General features: G+C 39.3%; 1 protein-coding gene across 1 annotated transcript in view; it reads right to left on the reverse strand.

Annotated features, from left to right (window-relative positions):
• ELP4 (elongator acetyltransferase complex subunit 4) overlaps nucleotides 1–20,551 on the reverse strand; it is a 193,746-nt gene that overhangs the window by 123,386 nt on the left and 49,809 nt on the right. Inside the window, exons 6-7 of the mRNA XM_063118781.1 lie at nucleotides 19,059–19,143; nucleotides 14,840–15,028 (exon numbers count right to left, since the gene is read on the reverse strand). Of these exons, the coding sequence (XP_062974851.1) occupies nucleotides 14,840–15,028; nucleotides 19,059–19,143 (274 nt within the window). The remainder of the gene's footprint in view (nucleotides 1–14,839; nucleotides 15,029–19,058; nucleotides 19,144–20,551) is intronic.

Genomic DNA, 20,551 nt, shown 5'->3' on the forward strand with positions numbered 1-20,551 from the left:
TTGGCTGAAAATGATTACTTACCCTGGATTAAGCAGAGCCCTCTTCCAAGTAAATATCCTTAGCACTGACAAAACACTTGGTTAAGAGAATATTGGATACTTGCGTCAGTTGTCTGAAAAATGTAGCCTATCTTGAACAGATTTTTTTTTTTTTTTTTGGCAGGCGGTGGAGGGGAGTCAAGATAGAATGCTTTACCGGCTATGATTTTAATTTTTCATGCAGATTGACTTTTCAGGCAATATGACTGAAAGAAATATCAGCATTCTTGTTAAAACCAAAGTACATCTTTCTAATTCACGTAAAGCATATCGCATTTTGAAGTGTATGCATCTCTTCCGCTTCCTTAAAAAAGAAATTAAGTAATTCATATAGGACTAAGTACACGCTTGCCTACATATGCAATCACCAACAAGCAAATATCAGAGCATCCATCTGATGTTCGTAATCAAGTGGCAGGTTAAAGATACCGAATTTTACAATCAGTTTACACTAATCTCTTATTGAGTATAAAATTATAGCCTGTCATCAGGAACAGGCTGGCAAAGCTCAGTCCAGATGGGAGACTAGCTGGGAAAAAAAAGATGAAATAGGTGGGAAAATGATGGGAATCTGACAAAAGACATGACTGCTCCCTCTGCTGGCAAGGCCCTCATCTGCTTTAATTTTTAACTAATGACTAGTTTTTCTTTAATTATTTATTATGCAGTCAATAAATAATGCAAACTGTTCCTTCTTCGGTCTGCTGCTGTGTGTTTTCACATTTTTGAACTCATGGTGCCCTATTTTACTGGAATAATGTTTAAGAACAGAAAAAAGCTAAAACACTTATCAGTTTTCTATATTTTAAAATCACACAAAAGGGGTGCTGGCACATTTTAAAAAAACGTGAAGATTTTTTAAAAAAAATCACTTTAATATCTATACGTATCAGAAATTAAAAAATACACTATAGGAAATGTGACACATTGAATGTTCTTTAAAGTCTATGATCTATAAATATAACTGAATCCCATACCATGCCAATGTAATATACAGCCGGGGGGGGGGGGGGGGAAGCAGCAGAGTATCTGCAGATTTTGAAGAGTTGATAACAGAAAGGCTCCTTGAAAATATTGTTGATTTGATCCACAACATGAGCTAGTTTGTTCAAGCAAGACAGTTTAAATAACATCTATTGTAGGATTAAGGTCTTCTAATAGAAGTTCCCAAAACAGGAGAGATCCATTTTTTCACACACTGTTCTCATTTGAATCTTGGCTGAAAAGCCACTCCAGCTCCAAGCTTCGCAGAAGGCTCCATCCCAGGAATCCTCGCCTGCCATTTGCTTCACTGATTTTAATCTCTCAGGACTTTCTTACAGTGGCTCCACTATGCTGAACTGGCACTTGCTTCAAGAAGTGAGTTATTATTAAACTTGTAGGTCAATTGTGGCACTAACAACTCTTTGGAAGCTTTCAGCCACAGTGTACAATTTGCTGGTCTAATTAAATATTAATTCTAAGTGTTACATTTTGTGGCTAAGAGCTTTTATTTTCCATCCTCAGTCTGGAACAGAAAGAGGTTACAAGGCTAATTTAATCCCCCCCTCTTCAGCATTAAAGCTTAACTACACATGGCACAAAAACATCATTAAAGATGCAGCATTCCTTTATATTGCAATTATAATGTAATTAATAGAACAGACCTAAAATATAGAGATAAGCAGTTAGGTACTCAAAAAAGAATCAGAAGGTTCTATAAAGTTTAAAAAGGAAGTACATCACAGAAAACGTGAGAAATGGAAGTATGTTAAATACCTTAAATGCTTTTTCATTTGTTCTATGTGGAAATGTATTTGAGCAAAAAACCTTCTCCAGTGATTTTAACCACATTAAAACATTCTTGAAATATAAGTACTACAAAATTTGCATTTTCTAAAGTAAGATGGTTAAATCCTAATTACCCTTTCTCACTCTCCTTTTCTCATTATTATCGAAGTGGGCTCAATTCATGAGCTTCTTGCCTTCTGCTTTAATAAGCATCAGGTCCATGCCTGGACAGTAGGCATTACATTAACTACCTAACTTATCAGCTAAAATACTCCATATGCCCAAGCAGACCATACTGTGAGAGATCAAACAATCTCAATAAACGTTGCAATTTTCATTCATAAATCATGCCTCACACAAAACAAGTTCTTATAACTCCATTACACTTTATTTTGGCCTAGACAAAAGACATCAGAATCATATAGCTGGAAGGTACCCAGTAACTTATCTATTACATTCCCCTGTCCTAAAGGATGTGGTAGATCTAAAACAGACCCCAAAATGAATTTTCTTGAAAGATTCCTAGGAAGAATATTCTAATCTTCTCAAGGCAACATTCCGTTGTTGAATGAAAGCTTGATATTTTTTCCTAATATTTAGTGTAAACTTATTGTATCACTGTATAGTTAAATTACTCCATGTTTCTTATTCTATCTTTAGTAGACAGGCGGAACAACTATTCCTCCTCTTCTTTCTAGGTAGAAAAATAAGTACTTCCGAACTGTCAAAATATCCCCACCTTCCTCAATTTCTTTTCTAATGACACTGGTTTTTCCAAGCTTCTAGGAACTTCTAACCTCCTTTTCAAAAACCATATATCTTCTTGAAATCCTTTCCAGTTTGTCAACATCCTCTTGAAAACTGTGGCAGACCAAGGTATGCACAGTACTCCAGATGAAACCTTGCTAGAGCTGAGTAAAGAGGGGTGCTGTCACTTCCCAAGCCATTGGAAATAATGATCCAGTATTCTTTCTAGTGCAAAACTTCTAGCTCTTCTTCACTCTTTAAAGAAGTGGACATTTTTTCTTCAGTACAATGGATTATATAATGTGTGGTCAAGTGGCAAGAAGCCTCACTCAAGCAAATTCCCTGTCCCTTTATCCATATTGCAATCTCCTGCACCCCTAAAAGCCTCTCCTGGGTGTTGGAAGACACTCAGAACAGCATGAGAGGGGCACAAAGGGCTGCTAGAGGAGAGAGAAATTCAGATGCAAGACATCTTCCATGAGCAGGAGGAGCACATAGAAGTTGTCTTGAGCTTGATTTTGAGCAATCACCTCTCCTCCAGCACCCCCATGGGCCATCTCATGCTATTGCCACCTCCTTAAGAGAGGCCATTTGTGAAGCACAGGAGGATGCACTTGGGAGGGAATGAGGAATTATTTTGCATGAAGCTTCCTTTTGTTCATGCTAACATTAGATGCAGCCCAATGCTATTTTTATTATGTAGTTTAGCTTCTTAAAACAACCATTACTGTGTGCAGTTCTGGTCACTACACCTAAAAAAAGGATATTATAGAGCTGTAAAAAGTGCAGAAAAGGGCAACTAAAATGATGAAGGGGCTGGAGCATCTCCCCTATGAGGGAAGGTTACGTCAACTGGGTTTGTTCAGCTTGGAAAAAAGGAGGCTAAGGGAAGACGTGATAGAGGTGTACAAAATTATGCATGGTATTGAGAATGTGGATAGGGAGACATTCTTCTCCCTCTCTTAAAATACTAGGACCTGGGGTCATCCCATGAAGGTGATTGATGGGAGATCCAGGACAAATAAAAGGAAGTACTTTTTCACACAGCGCATTGTTAAATTATGGAACTCACTACCACAGGATGTAGTGATGGCCACCTATCTCGATAGCTTTAAAAGGGGGTTGGATAAATTCCTGGAGGTGAAGGCTATCAATGGCTACTAGCCCTGATGGTTGTGTGCTATCTCCAGTATTCGAGGCAGTAAGCCTGTGTGCACCAGTTGCTGGGGAACATGGGTGGGACAGTGCTGTTGCACCATGTCCTGCTTGTTCTTCCCGGGCTGATGGCTGGTGGCCACTGTGTGAACCGAGTGCTGGACTAGATGGACCCTTGGTCTGACCCAGCATCAGGGCACTTCTTATGTTCTTAATTAAGAAACTGCAAAAATAATTTAATGGTCTATTACATTTGTACCCCAAGCTTTCTCTAAGAAGCTGAAAACATCATTGTGCTTAATCTCATAAAACTCTGTGCCTGGTACAGATTTAACACTCTTGGGTGGGGGAGATAATTTAACTGTGGCTAAGAGACTGGGAGGATTCTTTGCTTCCTGCTCCCAGTCTACCCCCTCTAAGGAGTGGAACTCTGCTCATCTTAATTGCTGTTAAGAATTACAATCACCACTGATATTGGATGTCTCTACATTATGGAAAAAATCCCATGCTCTTAACAGAGTTTCTTCTTCTGAAGCCTTTTGGCATTTACGACTGGCTCCTTTAGACAGCAACTACTACATGATCTTGAATTGAAAACTTCCCCTCTCGGCAATATTATGTTGTTCAATGTAAAAGCACCATCTAGTGGCAGAATGTGCTTAGCCAGCTTTACACACTGGGGACATCCTACAATACCTCCAATTTTTTAAAAGTATGATTATCAAGGGAAAGTGCAGGAGATGTCCTGGAGGTTCACGATGTCATGTAAAAGACCTGCAAGTGGCCAATCACGCATGTGCAATAAATTGCTCATGGGAGCTCATTAAGTGCTATCAAGGCACTTAACAGGGTTCCCTTTAATGAAGATAAAAAAAATCAGCTTCAAAGCCTGGTTTCAACTTCTTGTTAAGACACTCCTCAGCCTAACAGTTATTAATATCAGTGCCAATACAATCTTTAACCATGTTTACAGGTAGCCAAAGAATAGTGGAAAGAATTTTCTCCTGAGAGGAGCACACTGGTGAAGGGAGTGTGTGGCCCATCAGCCTACATGCTTACCAGCCCAGTCAGTTAAGTAGTCTGAGCTTAATATCTGCGTTACAATTTGAACATGGGTTTCTCACATCCAAGCTCAATATAACTATCTGGTAAACAAATCGACATCAGAATAGAATAATCTAGTCTGGCACACCATTTATTGTAGATCATATGGATACACCAGTTTCTGTACCTTTTAATTACTTCAAAAGTGTTCGGAACAAATGAGGAAATAAATCAAATTACTGAAATATCTTAAATTTAAACAGGAAGCTTTTGAGTTAATTTTTTTTGCCCATGGTTGAAATATTCATAACAATATTTTTTTACAGAAGTAGTTTATAACAAAATTACCATTAACCTGCCAAGTTCACCTCCATCGTTCCATGACTTGCTATAACTAGATGTACAGACATTTATCCCCAAATGCCCATTTTAACATCTAGAAGATAGAGTAATATACATCTAGTCATAGTACCATGAAAGCTAACAACATTTTTCCTTTAAAAGAACACTTAACAGAATTTTCTGTAATAGAGTGGAAATTACATGAATCATCTTGATTACACATTACACATTCTGGAGCAATAGAATCTGTTGAACTTGTCATTTTGCATTGTAACATGTATGAGGAATGCAGAAAAAGTTAATCTTTCCTTTATTAACAGCCTTTTCTGGATGTAACCCCACAACATTGGTATTAATCTGTTTAAAGGGATGTGTCCTCCCATATTACTGAAAGGGTCTCTAAGTTTCTCATGACCTCAATGCAAATTAGAAAAATAACGTTGCAATCCTTCTGAGAGAAGCAACTCGCTAAGCTATATTTTGTTTTTATGTCACTTTTTATCTATCCTTTGCATGTTTTGGTGTTGATTTTGCTGGTGTGCGACCGTAATAAATAACAATGTTGTTGTTGCTGATTACACATTACTTTAAAAGAAAAATTTTAAAACTTATTTTTTAAAAAATGCAGAGACTGATGAAATTATTAATTCTACAGATAAGTTTTTAACTTCAAGAATAAAGATGCTTAAAGACAAAAAAAAACCTCAGAGGAATTTACAAGCATGGTATTTGGTAATAAGGTGGATTCCATAGTATTTTAATTCATTTGAAATAGACTTTAGAGGCAATGAACATAGAATATAGATATGAACAGGTCTGTTTTGGGGAGGGGGGGAATTCTACCAAGAAACATAATGTAACATGTACTCGCTTCAGTGAATTCAAAGAAGCAAGATATTAATAATTCACCTTCTACATTTTTAAACATATCATGTGAAATATTGAAAAACAGCACACCAAACAGTACCTCACTGGATCCTTGAGGAATACAACAAGGGTTATTTATACTGACTTTTCATCAATCAATTTCCCCTGAAACATGCTGACTAATAATTACACTATCTTATGCATTAGGTTCTTTTTAACAAGTTGGATCCTACAATGAACTCAACAAATGATGTTCACCATATTTTACATTTGGCTGCAGAACTAAATACTGCTGAACATTTTATAGAAGATACATTTCCAATCATTATTTAAGTTGAGACATAAAAGCAAATTCTGATCTAGAGTTTGCACTCATGTGGAACTGGGCTTCCTGCTCCCCATTGCAGCTGCCTGTGCTCCTCAAATAGCCTCTCCTAAATGGCCTGGGATGTGGCAGTGGCAAGGGGGAATCGAAGAAGTGGCCTGAACTAACAGAGCTCCGCTTGTGCGATCTGATTTCCTTCAACTCCCCCCTTTCCATTGCAGGCATCCAGGCCACATCCCAAGTCTTTCCAAGGCTCCCATGACCATCAGAACAAGATTTTCAGGGCTGGGGCATGAGCAACTTCAAGTCAGCAACCTCCAGATCCGAATTCCTTTTAAAGTTTTCTTGTTATGCTATTACAAGACAGAGATGACAAAGATAATCAAACAGAACAACAAGATAGGCACCTTGCCAATGACCATGGGTATGATTAGAACTCTTAGAACATTCAATGATCAAAACAACTTAGAGAACTGTACAAAAGTATCTAATTCATATTTCTGTAACATATATTTCATTATTGGACTTCATCAGTAATTTGCAGTTTTGATTTAGCTCTCAATAAGGTACTTAATTTAACCAATTTTGTAGTTTCCCCTTTCTTTTAACAATGAAACATAAATAATTCTAGACACAATTCCCTGTATTAAAACACATCTAGCATTAGGAAAAATATGTAGATTCCATTTAATCCAGTAAACTTCTCAGATCAGAAATGATTGATCTAAAACTCATACGTGCAGAAAAATTGCCAAGTTAATGGATTGCATAGCATTAGGTGTGGTGTTGTTGTTTTTAAAAATGTGTGCATTATGCACACCTTTTATGTTTTGACTTTTAAATGTATTATTTAAGGTAAACCCTGAGGTTTTCTTGCTTTTATTTTGTGATTCTTTATTATTTTACATTTTTTTGTCGGCTACCTTGTAAAGAGTTTTCCTGAAAGGTGGAGTATGAATATATAAAATAAACACTTTTTAAAATCTTTTCAACATTGTATAAATAGACATATACAACTGCATATGAACCTCGTTTATGTGAAGGGGAAGAAAGGAAAAATGTTTGTCTTTTGGACAAAGATCTTTTCCTTACATTTTTAATCCACTCACAAATCCCAGCAACAGAGTTGAGAGAAGCTGAGTAGTGAGAATGTGAGCAGCTGCTGTTATTAGAACTAAAAAGTCTGTCTAGTGCTTGAGACTGAGCGACCACATGTTCGGCTGTCCTCTCATCTTGCCATCCTCACCAATTAACTATTAACATGGAGGGCTGGACACATGCTCTCGGGGGCTCTTTAACAGGCTTCTTGGAGATTGGAACAACTACACAGCAGGGCTCTGGGAACTGAGTAATGTAGGATATAGGAAAACCTCAGCCGCTTTGCTCCTCCTAATGACAGTTTGCTCTGCAGTTTAAGCACTCTGTTAAGTTATTGCTTAACAGAGAGAGGATGCGTAAAGTTTAACCACTGCTAGAAATGCTTAAGTTTCAACTACTCAGGCAAATACATTAAAATAAATAAATAAATAAATACAATAATTATTTCCTGCCCTCAAGTCTGGTCACAGGAAGGTGACACATGGGAATTTAATATTAAAACAACAAAATATCTGAGAAAGAAGGACCCCGATAATTAAGTAGTAAAATAAAAGAATTGGTAGCAATAGCAAAAATAGTACTATTTGACTATTTTAAAGTTCTATAACTTAAAGCAGAGGTGGACAGACAGATAGATCTTTGGGTGATTTACAGAAGACTGGTAAGGGTTTCTGACTCCCAACAGTTTAACAATAGCAACAAGATGGTCCCCCGACCCCCTTAAATTAGCCTGCTGAAATGAAGGTAACTTGAAGTGACCAGGAGTGGACTTTAGTGTGAAAGGACTGTACTCGCAGTTTAGTTCTGGTAATGAAAACAAATTCCAAGGCTCAGAATGTGCTCAGAGGCACCCTGTTCTTTAATTCTAAATGTATGCCTCTTGTACCAAGCTCTGGTGGAAGGTTCTTTGGTTTCTACTAAAAGACAAAGTAGATTTGACAAGCCTGAAGTCTGCTTGTCCCATAACTTAAAGCATGTGTGTAGTCTTTAAAAAATATACTTGTTCATACCAATATTCAAATTCAGATTTACAAATTTAAAAGTACAGGGTAAATGATGGGCTAGATCTAGTTGAGAGTGGCCCATGCTCTATTGAATACATTTATATTTAAATTTATTACATTTTTTTGTAATCCTGTTGGCAGGTCCATCCCCTACCTACTCAAAAAGTCAGGCACACACAGAGATCACAAGGGGACATTGCAGCGAATAGGGGGTCACTGTACACATCCAATATCCCCCTCTTGTCCTCCCTCAATGAATCAACCAAATTACTTACACTCAGAGCATGAGTAACTAGCGTAATGCAGAAATAGGGTTTGGAGAGAGATGTGGGAGGCATGCATCTATCTCCACTTTCTTACAATGTCCTCTCAGATTGCCTGTACTTATGGCCATGTGCATATATTGGCTGGCATCGAAGAGGGGGAAAAGGGCTGTGTTTGTTCTTGAATGAATCAGAACCTATAAATAAAATCTTTAAACATACTTAGGTGATCTAAATGTATTTCTTTTTAAGTGAAAATATTATTATTATTATTATTATTATTATCATTATTAACAATATTTATATACCGCTCCATATCTATGATCAAAATCAAAACAACGCTGTGGCACCCCGGTTGTGGAATGAGCTCCCCAGAGAGGTCCGCCTGGCGCCTACACTGTACTCCTTTCGTCGCCAGCTGAAGACCTTTTTATTCACTCAGTATTTTAACACTTAATTTTAACTTAAATTTAAATTATACTGTTCTAACTCTGTATTTTAACCTTATATCAATTTTGCTGCGTGGTTTTATCCTGGTTGTGCTTTTTATATTGTATTTTGTATTTGTATTTTTAACTTGTTGGTTGTTTTATGATGATTTTAATTTTTGTGAACCGCCCAGAGAGCTTCGGCTATTGGGCGGTATAAAAATGTAATAAATAAAATAAATAAATAAATAATAAAATAAATATCATCTATGATCTCCTCACAGATGAGGAGGCCGACCTGGCATGCTTCACAGAGACCTGGCTGGGAGATGACAGTGGCCCGACACGGGCCCAGGCCCTTCCAGCTGGGTACTGTGTTAGTGAGCAGGTGAGGAAAAGTGGGCGGTAGGGCGGAGTAGCTGTGGTCTACAAAGACAATCTTAACCTGACCAGACTTCCTGTCAGAAAATTGAATCACATTGAGTATGTTTACCCGAGTCTGAAGACCACGGATAGACTGGGGATTCTGTTAGTGTACTGGCCACCCCACTGCCTATCAGACTCCCTGGCCGAGCTCACGGAACTGGTGTCAGAGTTGGTGTGGAGTCGCCCAGGCTACTGGTCCTGGGCGACTTCAACATCCCATTCGGGACCAGTTTGTCAGGTGCAGATCAGGAGTTCATGGCATCCATGACAAACATGGGCCTATCCCAATTGGTCTCTGGAACTACACATTCAGCAGGTCATACCCTCGATGCTGTTTTCAGTTCTGAACAGACAGATCTGTGGGCGGAGGTGATAAATGCCTCTGCGTTGTCATGGACAGACCATTTTCTGATCAGGGTTAGTATCATGGCTGCCCTATTAAGATGGTCTGCCCTCGAAGGCTGATGGAGCCTCTTGGATTCCAGAAATGCTTAGAGGGTGCTATGGCTGGTATTGTCGACAATCCTGTTGAAGCCCTGGTCAATAGATGGAATCAAGTCCTAACTAGGGCTATCGACACGATTGCCCCCAAACGTCCTCTCCGACCTGCTTCCAATCGGGCACCTTGGTACACAGAAGATCTCAGGAAGTTGAAGCGGGAAGGTCAACGACTGGAGCGCCGATGGCGGAAAACTCGACTCATATCTGACAAGACATGATATAGAGAACATCTTCGTTCCTATGGGGTGGCAATACGTGCAGCGAAGAAAGCTTTCTTCTCTGCCCGCATTGCATCTGCGAATTCGCGTCCAGCAGAACTGCTCAGGGTGGTGAGAGGTCTAACTCAGGCACCTTCTCCCCTGAAACCAGTTTTAGAGCCTTCGGTAGTTCACTGTGATGCATTTAACGATCATTTACAGATAAAATCTCTCGGATAAGAGCCGATTTAGATGCCGTCGTTATAACAGAAGCCGAAGATGAGGTGTTCATCAACTCCGTGAGTAGGATTATACTGGATCAGTTTCAGTTCCAGTTCCACTGAGGATGTGGACAAGCTGCTTGGACGAGTAAGGAGGACAACTTGTCCTCTCGATCCCTGTCCTTCTTGGCTGGTCGCCCAGGCAGGAGATGCAGTTAGACTACAACTACAAAATATTATTAATGCATCTCTCAGGAAGGGGAGTTTTCTATCATGTTTAAAAGAAGCAGTGGTATGGCCACTTCTAAAAAAAACCTCCCTGGACCCCCTGGACCTTAATAATTACAGACCGGTATCAAATCTTCCATTTTTGGGCAAGGTGACTGAGAGGGCAGTTGCCTTCCAAATCCAAGCAGTTTTGAATGATAAGATTTTCCAGACCCATTTCAAACTGGCTTTAGGGCAGGATATGGAGTTGAGACAGCTATGGTCGCCTTAGTGGATGAACTCTGCATGAGTATTGACAAGGGGAGTGTGTCCCTGCTGGTACTTTTGGACCTTTCAGCGGCTTTCGATACCATCGACCATGGTATCCTTCTGGAACGCCTGGGGGGTTTGGGAATCGGGGGCGCTGTGCTGTAATGTTTCCGGTCCTACCTCTCAGGTAGGTTCCAGATGGTGATGCTTGGGGATAGTTGCTCCTCAAAAAAGGAGCTGTTGTATGGCATACCACAAGGTGCCATCCTCTCCCCAATAATGTTTAACATCTACATGAAACCTCTGGGAGAGATCATCCAGAGGCATGGGGCGGGGTGCTATCAGTATGCTGATGACACCCAAACACATTTCTCAATGCCTTCAATAACAGCATCAGCTAAGGATAGTGTGTCTCCTCTGAATGAATGCTTGGAGGCAGTAATGGGCTGGATGAGGAAAAACAAACTGAAGCTGAATCCAGACAAAACAGAGGTGCTTGCTGTCAAGGGCTCTGACCTAGGTTTGGAGGTGTGTCAACCGGTTCTGGATGGGGCTACACTCCCCCTGAAAGACTGTGTTCGCAGTTTGGGGGTGCTCCTGGATCCATCACTTCAAATGACAGCAAAGATAAACATGACAGCCAGGAGTGCCTACTATCAGCTTTGGCTGATACGACAGCTGCACCCCTTCTTAGAGTCAGAAGACCTAAAGACGGTTGTGCATGTGCTGGTAACCTCAAGGCTTGACTTCTGCAATGTGCTGTACATAGGGCTACAATTGTACCTAGTTCGGAAACTTCAACTAGTTCAAAATATGGTAGCCAGGTTGGTCACCAGTACATCTAGGGGTGAGCATATTACCCCAACATTAAAATCACTCCACTGGCTGCCAATTAGTTTCCGGGCAAAGTACAAAGTGTTGGTCATTACCTTTAAAGCCCTAAATGGTTTGGGTCCAGGTTACCAGCGGGATCGCCTTCTCCCATACAGTCCGCCCTGCACACTCATGTCCTCTGGGGAGAACTTACTTCAGTCAGCCAAGACTAGGCTGACATCAGTTTCCCAGAGGACCTTTTCTTCTGTCGCCCCTGGATTATGGAACAGCCTGCCGTTGGAGATTTGTAATATTAACTCCCTCTGTGATTTTAAGGCAGCTTTGAAGACTAGCCTTTTCCGGCAAGCCTACCCAGATTAATGTAAAATCAAGAATTTTAAAGATGTGTTGATTCCTGTACTAATGTTGTTCCCCGCCTCGATCCAAAGGGAGAGGCGGGTAAGAAATAAATAAAATTATTATTATTATTATTATTATTATTATTATTATTATTTCTAAAATAGATTCTGGAGCAGTGAACATAAGAATAAAACAGAAAAAAGAAAGAAGATTAAAAACAGCAAATTAAAACTGTTCAATTTAAAACAAAGTACCAATAAAGTACCAAGAGAGACTGAAAGAACTGGGCATGTTTAGCCTGGAGAAGAGAAGATTGAGGGGAGACATGATAGCACTCTTCAAATACTTAAAAGGTTGTCACACAGAGGAGGGCCAGGATCACTTCTCGATCCTCCCAGAGTGCAGGACACGAATAACGGGCTGAAGTTACAGGAAGTCAGATTCCGGTTGGACATCAGGAAAACCTTCCTGACTGTTAGAGCAATCTGACAATGGAACCAGTTACCTAGGGAGGTTGTGAGCTCTCCCACACTAGATGCATTCAAGAGGCAGCTGGACAACCATCTGTCAGGTATGCTTTAGGGTGGATTCTTGCATTGAGCAGGGGGTTGGACCCGATGGCCTTATAGGCCCCTTCCAACTCTACTATTCTATGATTCTAAATACAGTGGCTGGTCAGTGGAGGAATGCTTCCTGGAAAAGAGTTGTTTTCAGGAGGTACTGGAAGCAGAATAGGCCTGACCTCCGGGGGGCAGGGAGTTCCAAAGAGAAGGGGCCACCACACTAAAGGCTCTTTGCCTGGTGGACTTCAATTGGGCCAAAGAACCACCAGGAGCATGCCCTCCAATGACCTCAGTGACTGGATAGGTTGGTAAAGAAGGCGCTCTCTCACGTACTCTGGTCCCAAGTTGTTTAGGGGCTTTGTACACTAGTAACAAAACCTTAAACCTGGCCCATTAGCCAATAGGCAGCCAGTGCAGTTTTCTCAGCAAAGGAATTATAAATACATTATGAAATACATTTAAAACACATTTGTTTAGCTAGGTGCTGTTTGCATTCAATTATGTCGAGGGATTTCCAAGCCCATTTCTGATGGAATCTTGCAGGGGGATGATGAGAAGGGGAAGGCCACATGGGAAGAGAAAATGGGTCAAATGCACTTCTGTCACTTTGAGCATCTGACTGCATGCTGAATCAGGGTTATTTGCTACACATTCTCCAAATAATCATTATACATACACTAAATCTGCAACAGAACTAATTATGAGGAGTGTTTTGTTCTAATTTTGGTACAATACAAAAAGAGCTCCTCAAGAGCTTTCTCAAGTCATGTGCTATACATTTCAAAAATGAATAAATAAAAATATTCTAGGTCATCTAAAGCCCACTGGCAAGAGCAATTAGAAAACTGCCAGAAACTGGTTATGTGCATTGGTAACTCAGGATTAAATCCTTTCTTTCCATCTGTGATGCATGGCATAGTTCACATGGAATAAGCAAAGAACCCAGCAAATCCTTTGTCATTGTTTTGCTTCTCATATCTGTAAAACCCTTCTCATTGACGCTTAACACCTTTATTTTACTATCCTGACTGTGTTCTAATATATACATTGTTTAAGCTCCCTTTCAATTTTCAGAAAATAAATGTGTTTGTGCTGCTGTAAGAGTTTTCTGTGAGACTTTGCATAGTTTTTCAGCCTGAATATTGTTCATTCAGTGTAACCTTTTTCAAAATTTATTTGTCCTCTTGTTCTCTTTTTCCCTATTCACCATATTTTTCCATAAAACTGAGTGCGTCCACAAATAATCCTAAGAATGTCCCAGATTAATTATATCAGCTGTGGATATGTCAACATAAGATGAAAAGAAGTAAACTATTTTTAAACTGAATTTAGTTTCTATCCAGTATATTTTATATTAGATTTACAAATGCATGATGGAAATGATGATAATCCTATATATGCAATGTATGGGATTTCCCCCCCTTTCGTTTTCATGATGTATTTTCTGTTCTGTTTTGTTGATATTCACAATAAAAAGAAGAATTTAAAAAAAGATTTACAAATGCAGAAAATTCAAAAACCAATTTAAGCATTTTTGTGTGAAAAAATCTCAGTATTATACAACTTGAACCACCACTGCTATTCAAGGAATTAGCAAGACAGGAAGGAGTCAAATTTGAACCAGGGAACTTGCTATACCAGCTCTGGAAATACCAATTTTATATATTTCTGCAGAAAGCATATTTAAGCCTTCTTGGGAATCACCATCCATCACAACCTAGATATGGTGGATGATTTCTTACATGAACGGAAAAGTACTGTTCAAGGAAGGCAGCCCCTCACCCCCATTTTGCAGACTCTCTCATCCCCTTACTGCTCCCTGTGCCCCATTCCCACGCCATTCCAGAAAGTCCCCTGAGCCTTAGGAATGGCTGCTTGGGGCACGCAGGGAGATGGCGGGGAGGAGTCGTCAAGAAAGTCCCATTGTGTTTCTCTGTATCTAACCCACTATGAATTACTATGTTGTGGTTGGAAGTGCTGAAAGAAATGCTGCCTTTAAATAATGCAGCTGGATTTAATTATATGAAATAAAAATAAACCAGAAATATTTGCTACTGAAGGAATACAACTAAAACAAGGTGGAATTTTGATATTCATTAATGTCACGTTCTGATCCTTTAAGTATCCATTGCCCTTTTTTGTTGTTGTTGTTTTAAACATACCCATCACAATTAGTTATAGTAATTGGACTAGGCCTACCTGGATCAGATGTGCTGGGATAGTAATGATGCATGCAGACAAAGATGTTCTGAGGAGGCCACGGAGTGCATACAGAAATTTTGTGAGGCTATGAATATTTTGTGGATTTTCGGTACAACAAATATCATCACCCCACAGTACTGAACCAAGGCTCTGAATTCCAATTCTCAAAATGTTCCTTTGTTTTTTCTATCAAATATGAAAAAGAAAAAGATTTTTAGTGGAACCTGAAACACTGAATGAGAGAAATAAACTCTGAGGCATCCTTTCTTTGTCTGTGAGGGATGCAGTGGTGGTGGAGGAGGAGGAAATGAAGGAATCAATGAGCTGGGATGGAAATATGAGAGTAAAAGGCACTGCCACCCTCAGGCTTTCCTTTAGTTGTCCAACAACTCTCCCAGAACTAAAATAAGGAGATGTCTAGAGTCTTTTCCGTTATATGGATGTCCTCTCATTTCTTTTGATAGGGTAATTCAACTGGGGCGGAGATGAACAGGATCCTGCTCCCTTGGGCAAGGGAAGAAGGAGTTGGGACATCTTGGCCATGGAGGGATAATTCTGTCCCAAGCAGCTTTACCAGGTAAAACATAGTTTTCCACACCGCAAAACATGGTCAGCCTGCCTCAAAGGGCAGAAAAATTATAACTTAATCACTGGACTATCACTGAATTAAAGGCATTTTAGTTGTTTAAGCATATGAGTTGTTTCCAATTAGAGCTCCTCCCTCCAATGAAACAGCTTAAGTCAGCAGAACATAGAGGGGGCTAGCAAATTGCTTCTGCAGCAGCAGCCCAAATTTGCTCTGAATGGATGAGGGATCCATTTTGGTGAGGATGGGGAGTGTTAAGGGGAACTGCAGGGTTTGAGAGGGTAAAGTCCCGTTGTAAAAGTAGGAATCAGCTTGTGTGATGTTGGATTTTGCTCGATGAATTGTAGTTGGTTCATTATATTTCCCAATCACAAAGGTCATGGGTCAAGACAATACGGGCAAGGATGCATAGGATGCATACTTCAGTGGTAGAGGACATGCTTTACAATACAGAACATCCCAGCTTCAATCCCTGGCATCTTTACTTTTTTAAAAATGATCAGTTACCAAGAAATGGTCCCCTGACACTGGGGAGTCATGGCCAGTTAAAGTACATAGTACTGAGCTAGATACACAAATAGTTTGACTACATTTAAGGCAGATTTCTATGTTCCTACCACAATTCGCCAAAGAAATAATGCTATTCTCAAAGAAGTATAGTCCCAGTCAAACATAGGTGATTTGTACTCAAAAGAATATAGATAAGCCGTTGTAAGGTGCACCAGCAAGATTTTGGCTTGGTTTACACATAACACTGACTCATAGTTTATTTAACCCATAGTTTGTTGCCCTATCCAGGTTTGTTTGGCAGTCGATTGAGCAAAACACGGTTTGTTTTCTCAAACCCTGGGTTGTTTCCTTCCTCCTTTATCAACTTCCCCGTCTATCCCATTGTAGTACTGGCATGTACAGTGGACTGGGCTTTTTACCACATTTATCTGTCACCTCTGTAGCCTTGTGAAACAATCCATGAACAACCTAGACTTCTGGGTTTACACAACCCCTGGGTTTAAAGAACCCAGAAATCACAACCCAGCAACAAACCCTAGATTCTCTTTCTGAGTTATTTGTCGTTAACAAACCAGGCCCTTGTGTAATGACACCTGCGTTTGTTATCCAAGGCTGTTTGTGTGCGGGACTAAGCAGCATCAGAGCTGAACATATTATTCTGACAGTTGAACATATCAACTGTCAGCTTTGACAGCACCAGTCATCTGAATATGGGGCAACTAAATCCAGGCACTTAATGATGCTGTGCAGGGTCTGTGAATCAAGACCTTTAGCTATATCCATTACTACACTTGTGTGTCCCAACATCCCCAGAAATATGCTTAGCTGGGACGAGGAAGAGGTCATTTTCAGTGTCTGCACCGAGGCTCTGGAATTCCCTCTGGAGGGAGCCTTCTTTAATGACCTTCCTCTGAGTGATTAAAACTTCCCTGTTCAGGAAGGCTTTTGGCCATGAGTGGCTGCCCTCTTAATGTATTATTTTAACTTGATAAAAGCTGTTTGATTAAAATATTTTTAATGGCAGTCTCCACTGTTTCTCTTTTTACTCCATTGCTTTAGTTTTTACTGCTACTTTAAGTATTTCACTGATATTTTATAAATATTAACATTATTTTAATGGATTATTCTTAACTGCCTGGAGTTTGATTGAGAAAAGGTGGGGTATGAATGTTTTAAATAAACAAATACACATATACATATTTTAAATAATGAACAAGAGAACTATTAAATCAGATCTGGTTTTTTCCTTCTTGCTTTAAAACATACACACGAAAACTGTATTTTCCATGCCTTAGAAATGGCTTTATCTATTTGTGATTTCCAGTACATTTTTTAAAATAACAACAACAACAACAACTATTGGGGACGTACTTAGATACTATTTTTATCCCTCACCCAGCGTCTAAGGAAAAAAATATTATTAAACTCTTTTCCGGTAGCAGGTTATTTGCTGTCTGCTCCCAGGGTTTTCATGTCACTTTGGTGCTGTTGCTTCCTATATTCCATGATTTCCTGCTTCCAAGGGACCTGTCATCATGTTGGAGGAGCAGCTCAACATACTCTACTAGAGGAACTGTTATGACATGCCTGTTACTATGGTAACCAAAGCAGAGGTGCCTGTCAGGGACCAATTTACTTCTCCAGAAGGGCACTGTGCAACTACTGAAGGGAAAACATGCCTGTTCATAAAACCAGGAGGATTCTGTTTGGTAAAGATTAATAAAAATGATTGTAGACTGTGGAAGCGTTTAAGGAAATCCAGATTTAAAGAGATAAATTAACCAGAGACTGAAATGCCAGAGTGTTGCATTTACTGTTTGATTTTGGACAGAATAAAAACATCAGAATCAACACTGTCATTAACTTCATGGTACTTTAATCAATTTTGTAAGTACCAATGGATATAAAAGAGTAATAAATCAAATAACATACTACACATCTTATTTTTTACCTTTAGGTAACCTATGCACTCTCTCAGAAGTTGGCATTATTTATCATATCTCAAGAAAACAACAGAATGCATATTATTTCATTTAGAGAAGACCAGTCAAAAAGGTGCGTAGATGTAAGCTGCATAGAAGGCAGCGTTGGGATGCATTCAACATAAAGTGAGGTGCTGTGATTAAAAGTAAACATTTTCCCTCCCACACCCTTCCATAACTGAACAAAATCTGTATTATATGCATATGAATATGCCTCTGGATCTTGCTCTTACTATATAAAATGTAGGGGATGATAAGAGAGTCAGTGTGGTGTAATGGCTAGAGTGTCAGACTGGGTCAGGAGATCCAGATTCTAGTCCCCATTCAGCCATGGAAGCTCACTGGGTGACTTTGGGCCAGTCACAAGGTCATTATTTTGAGGTTAAAAATGGAGAGGAGGAGCATTATGTTCACCTCCTTGGGTTCCTTGGAGGAAAAAGAGCAAGATATAAATGTAATAAATAAGTAAATACAGACAGTCCCCAGCCATCTGATGAATGCAGCTTTTCGTGCATGAGAGAAGCCCTGGTGAGCAGTGTACATGAAAGGGAGTGCCAAAGACATGAAGTGAGACAAAATTGTGCCTTTGGAGGGGTGGTTTGGGGATGGGGGTTTAACAGCAAACCAAAAATTATAATCTTCAACAATTTTAAAACACAGACTCAAATTCCATGTTGCACTAAACAAATATGACTTACTGAGATGTAATATTTTATCAAGCAACTTGTTTAGCAACTGACTAGAATATTCCTTTATTAATGGATTAATATTGCATTTGCAAAGCCAGCTCACATTTGTGGAAATCTGCATAAATCTGAATGTATCAGACACCAACTCAGACTACAGGTCCATTTAGCCCAGTATGGACAACTCTGACTGGCAATGACACTCCAGGGTCTCAGGCAGAATCCACTTTTCAGTACCTGCTACCTGATCCTTTTAAGTGGAAATGCCCAGGACTGAACCATCTGAACACAAAGCATGTGATCTACCAGTGAGTATCATAAAATATGTTTTACACATACAGTATTTTCTTCATCAGTGTTTGGAAAAAGCATGCTCACTGCTGAATCTCCCTTTCAAACATTATAAAAACTTAACTTGCATGATTGCAAGCAATGCTGAAGATGCTTAATACCTGGGGAATGGAGCCATCATATCCTTGCTGATAAATGATTTTCTGAATGGAATGAAGCAGTCTCGTATAACCACAGGCTGTATTACTAAAAAGCAGGAGGCGAGAAAATTTGATTTAATAAACGCATTAATCAGCTCAAACATTAAAATATGCTGGTTTACAAACGAAATAGCCAATAAATTAAAAAAAAAACCCACCACCAAGCAAGTATCTTTGAACAACTTGGTCATGATAATGTTTCATATGCTCTATGTGGTTATTTATAAGTAGCCAGTCTCCAGCACCTTACTTCCTGTGCCACCGGCACTCTTGTTCTTTGCCAAACCAGAATCACCTCTATGGGTCAAGAGCACCCTCTGGGTCTGATAACTGTCAATGAACTTCACAGGCCAATTAAGATTCACCTGGCCCTATAAAGCCATGCCATCTGAATTACATCCTCAGTCTGAGCAACACATTGTTGGGTGAAGCTGTAGGACAAATTCCTCATGCGTTGCTTTTCCTTTTTATCGTACTACTCCAGAACCTGACCACCAGCCTGTCTTTGGACCTTTCTAAATCTGCCTGCTTCAGAATTATGACTTTCTCGACCTTTGAATCCTGGCCTGCCTGCACCAGAATTGCACCCACAGCCTTCCTCTGAGCTTAGCAGAGTACATTAATTAGTGACATCATGTGAAAGTTAAAGTATAAAGAGCTTAGGGGGATTTAATTAGAGCTACATCAAAGGTTACGTATCTATTACAAAGAAAGACATCTGTATAAGAAAAAGAATAAAACTTCTGTGCAGGCTGGCACATGGACAATCACATACATATTCCTGTTTCATTTATTGCATGTACATGCAATGTACACGTACTGGAAAACTGTTGCCAGTTATAACTTCCCAGCATGTGTACAAACAATAAAATAAGAAAATAAGTACAAGTGCAAAGTTGTTTTGTTGTGAAGGATATACATTTTTGAAACAGGGATGTTTATCTCTATAAGAGATAATGAAACAACTGAAAAATAAATTGTATGTCGTAGAATTAACTCCAAAAACACCTAACCACAGTTTTGGTTAACTAAACACACTAGTTTTCAAATGAAGTTGTTCATAAATCCTGAGGCAACACATAATCATGAAGCACTACCTGTTTTGATACAAAATTCTAAAGGAGCAAACTTGGTAATTAAAGCAACACAGATCTGCATGGAGAAAGGATACCTCTGCAAATGTTACAGTCCAACCATAAAAGAACAAAAAAAGATTTTGTGTGTGTGACTAAAACATATCCCATAACAGGCATCTATCTAAACTAATTTGCCAAGATATTCCCACAGTATCTTGTATCTGTATTCTAGGAATCATACTATATATTCAACAAAGCTTTCCAGTGCCTAAAAGGTGTAGTAAAAATAATTTTAACAAACCAAGACTAATGATGCATGTTCAAAAGTCTTACCTAAAAACTACCATGTCACAATACATTTGTTTTTACTAGATGCAA

Source organism: Elgaria multicarinata, chromosome 2, assembly GCF_023053635.1.
Source record: "Elgaria multicarinata webbii isolate HBS135686 ecotype San Diego chromosome 2, rElgMul1.1.pri, whole genome shotgun sequence".
In the NCBI taxonomy this organism is placed as follows: domain Eukaryota; kingdom Metazoa; phylum Chordata; class Lepidosauria; order Squamata; family Anguidae; genus Elgaria; species Elgaria multicarinata.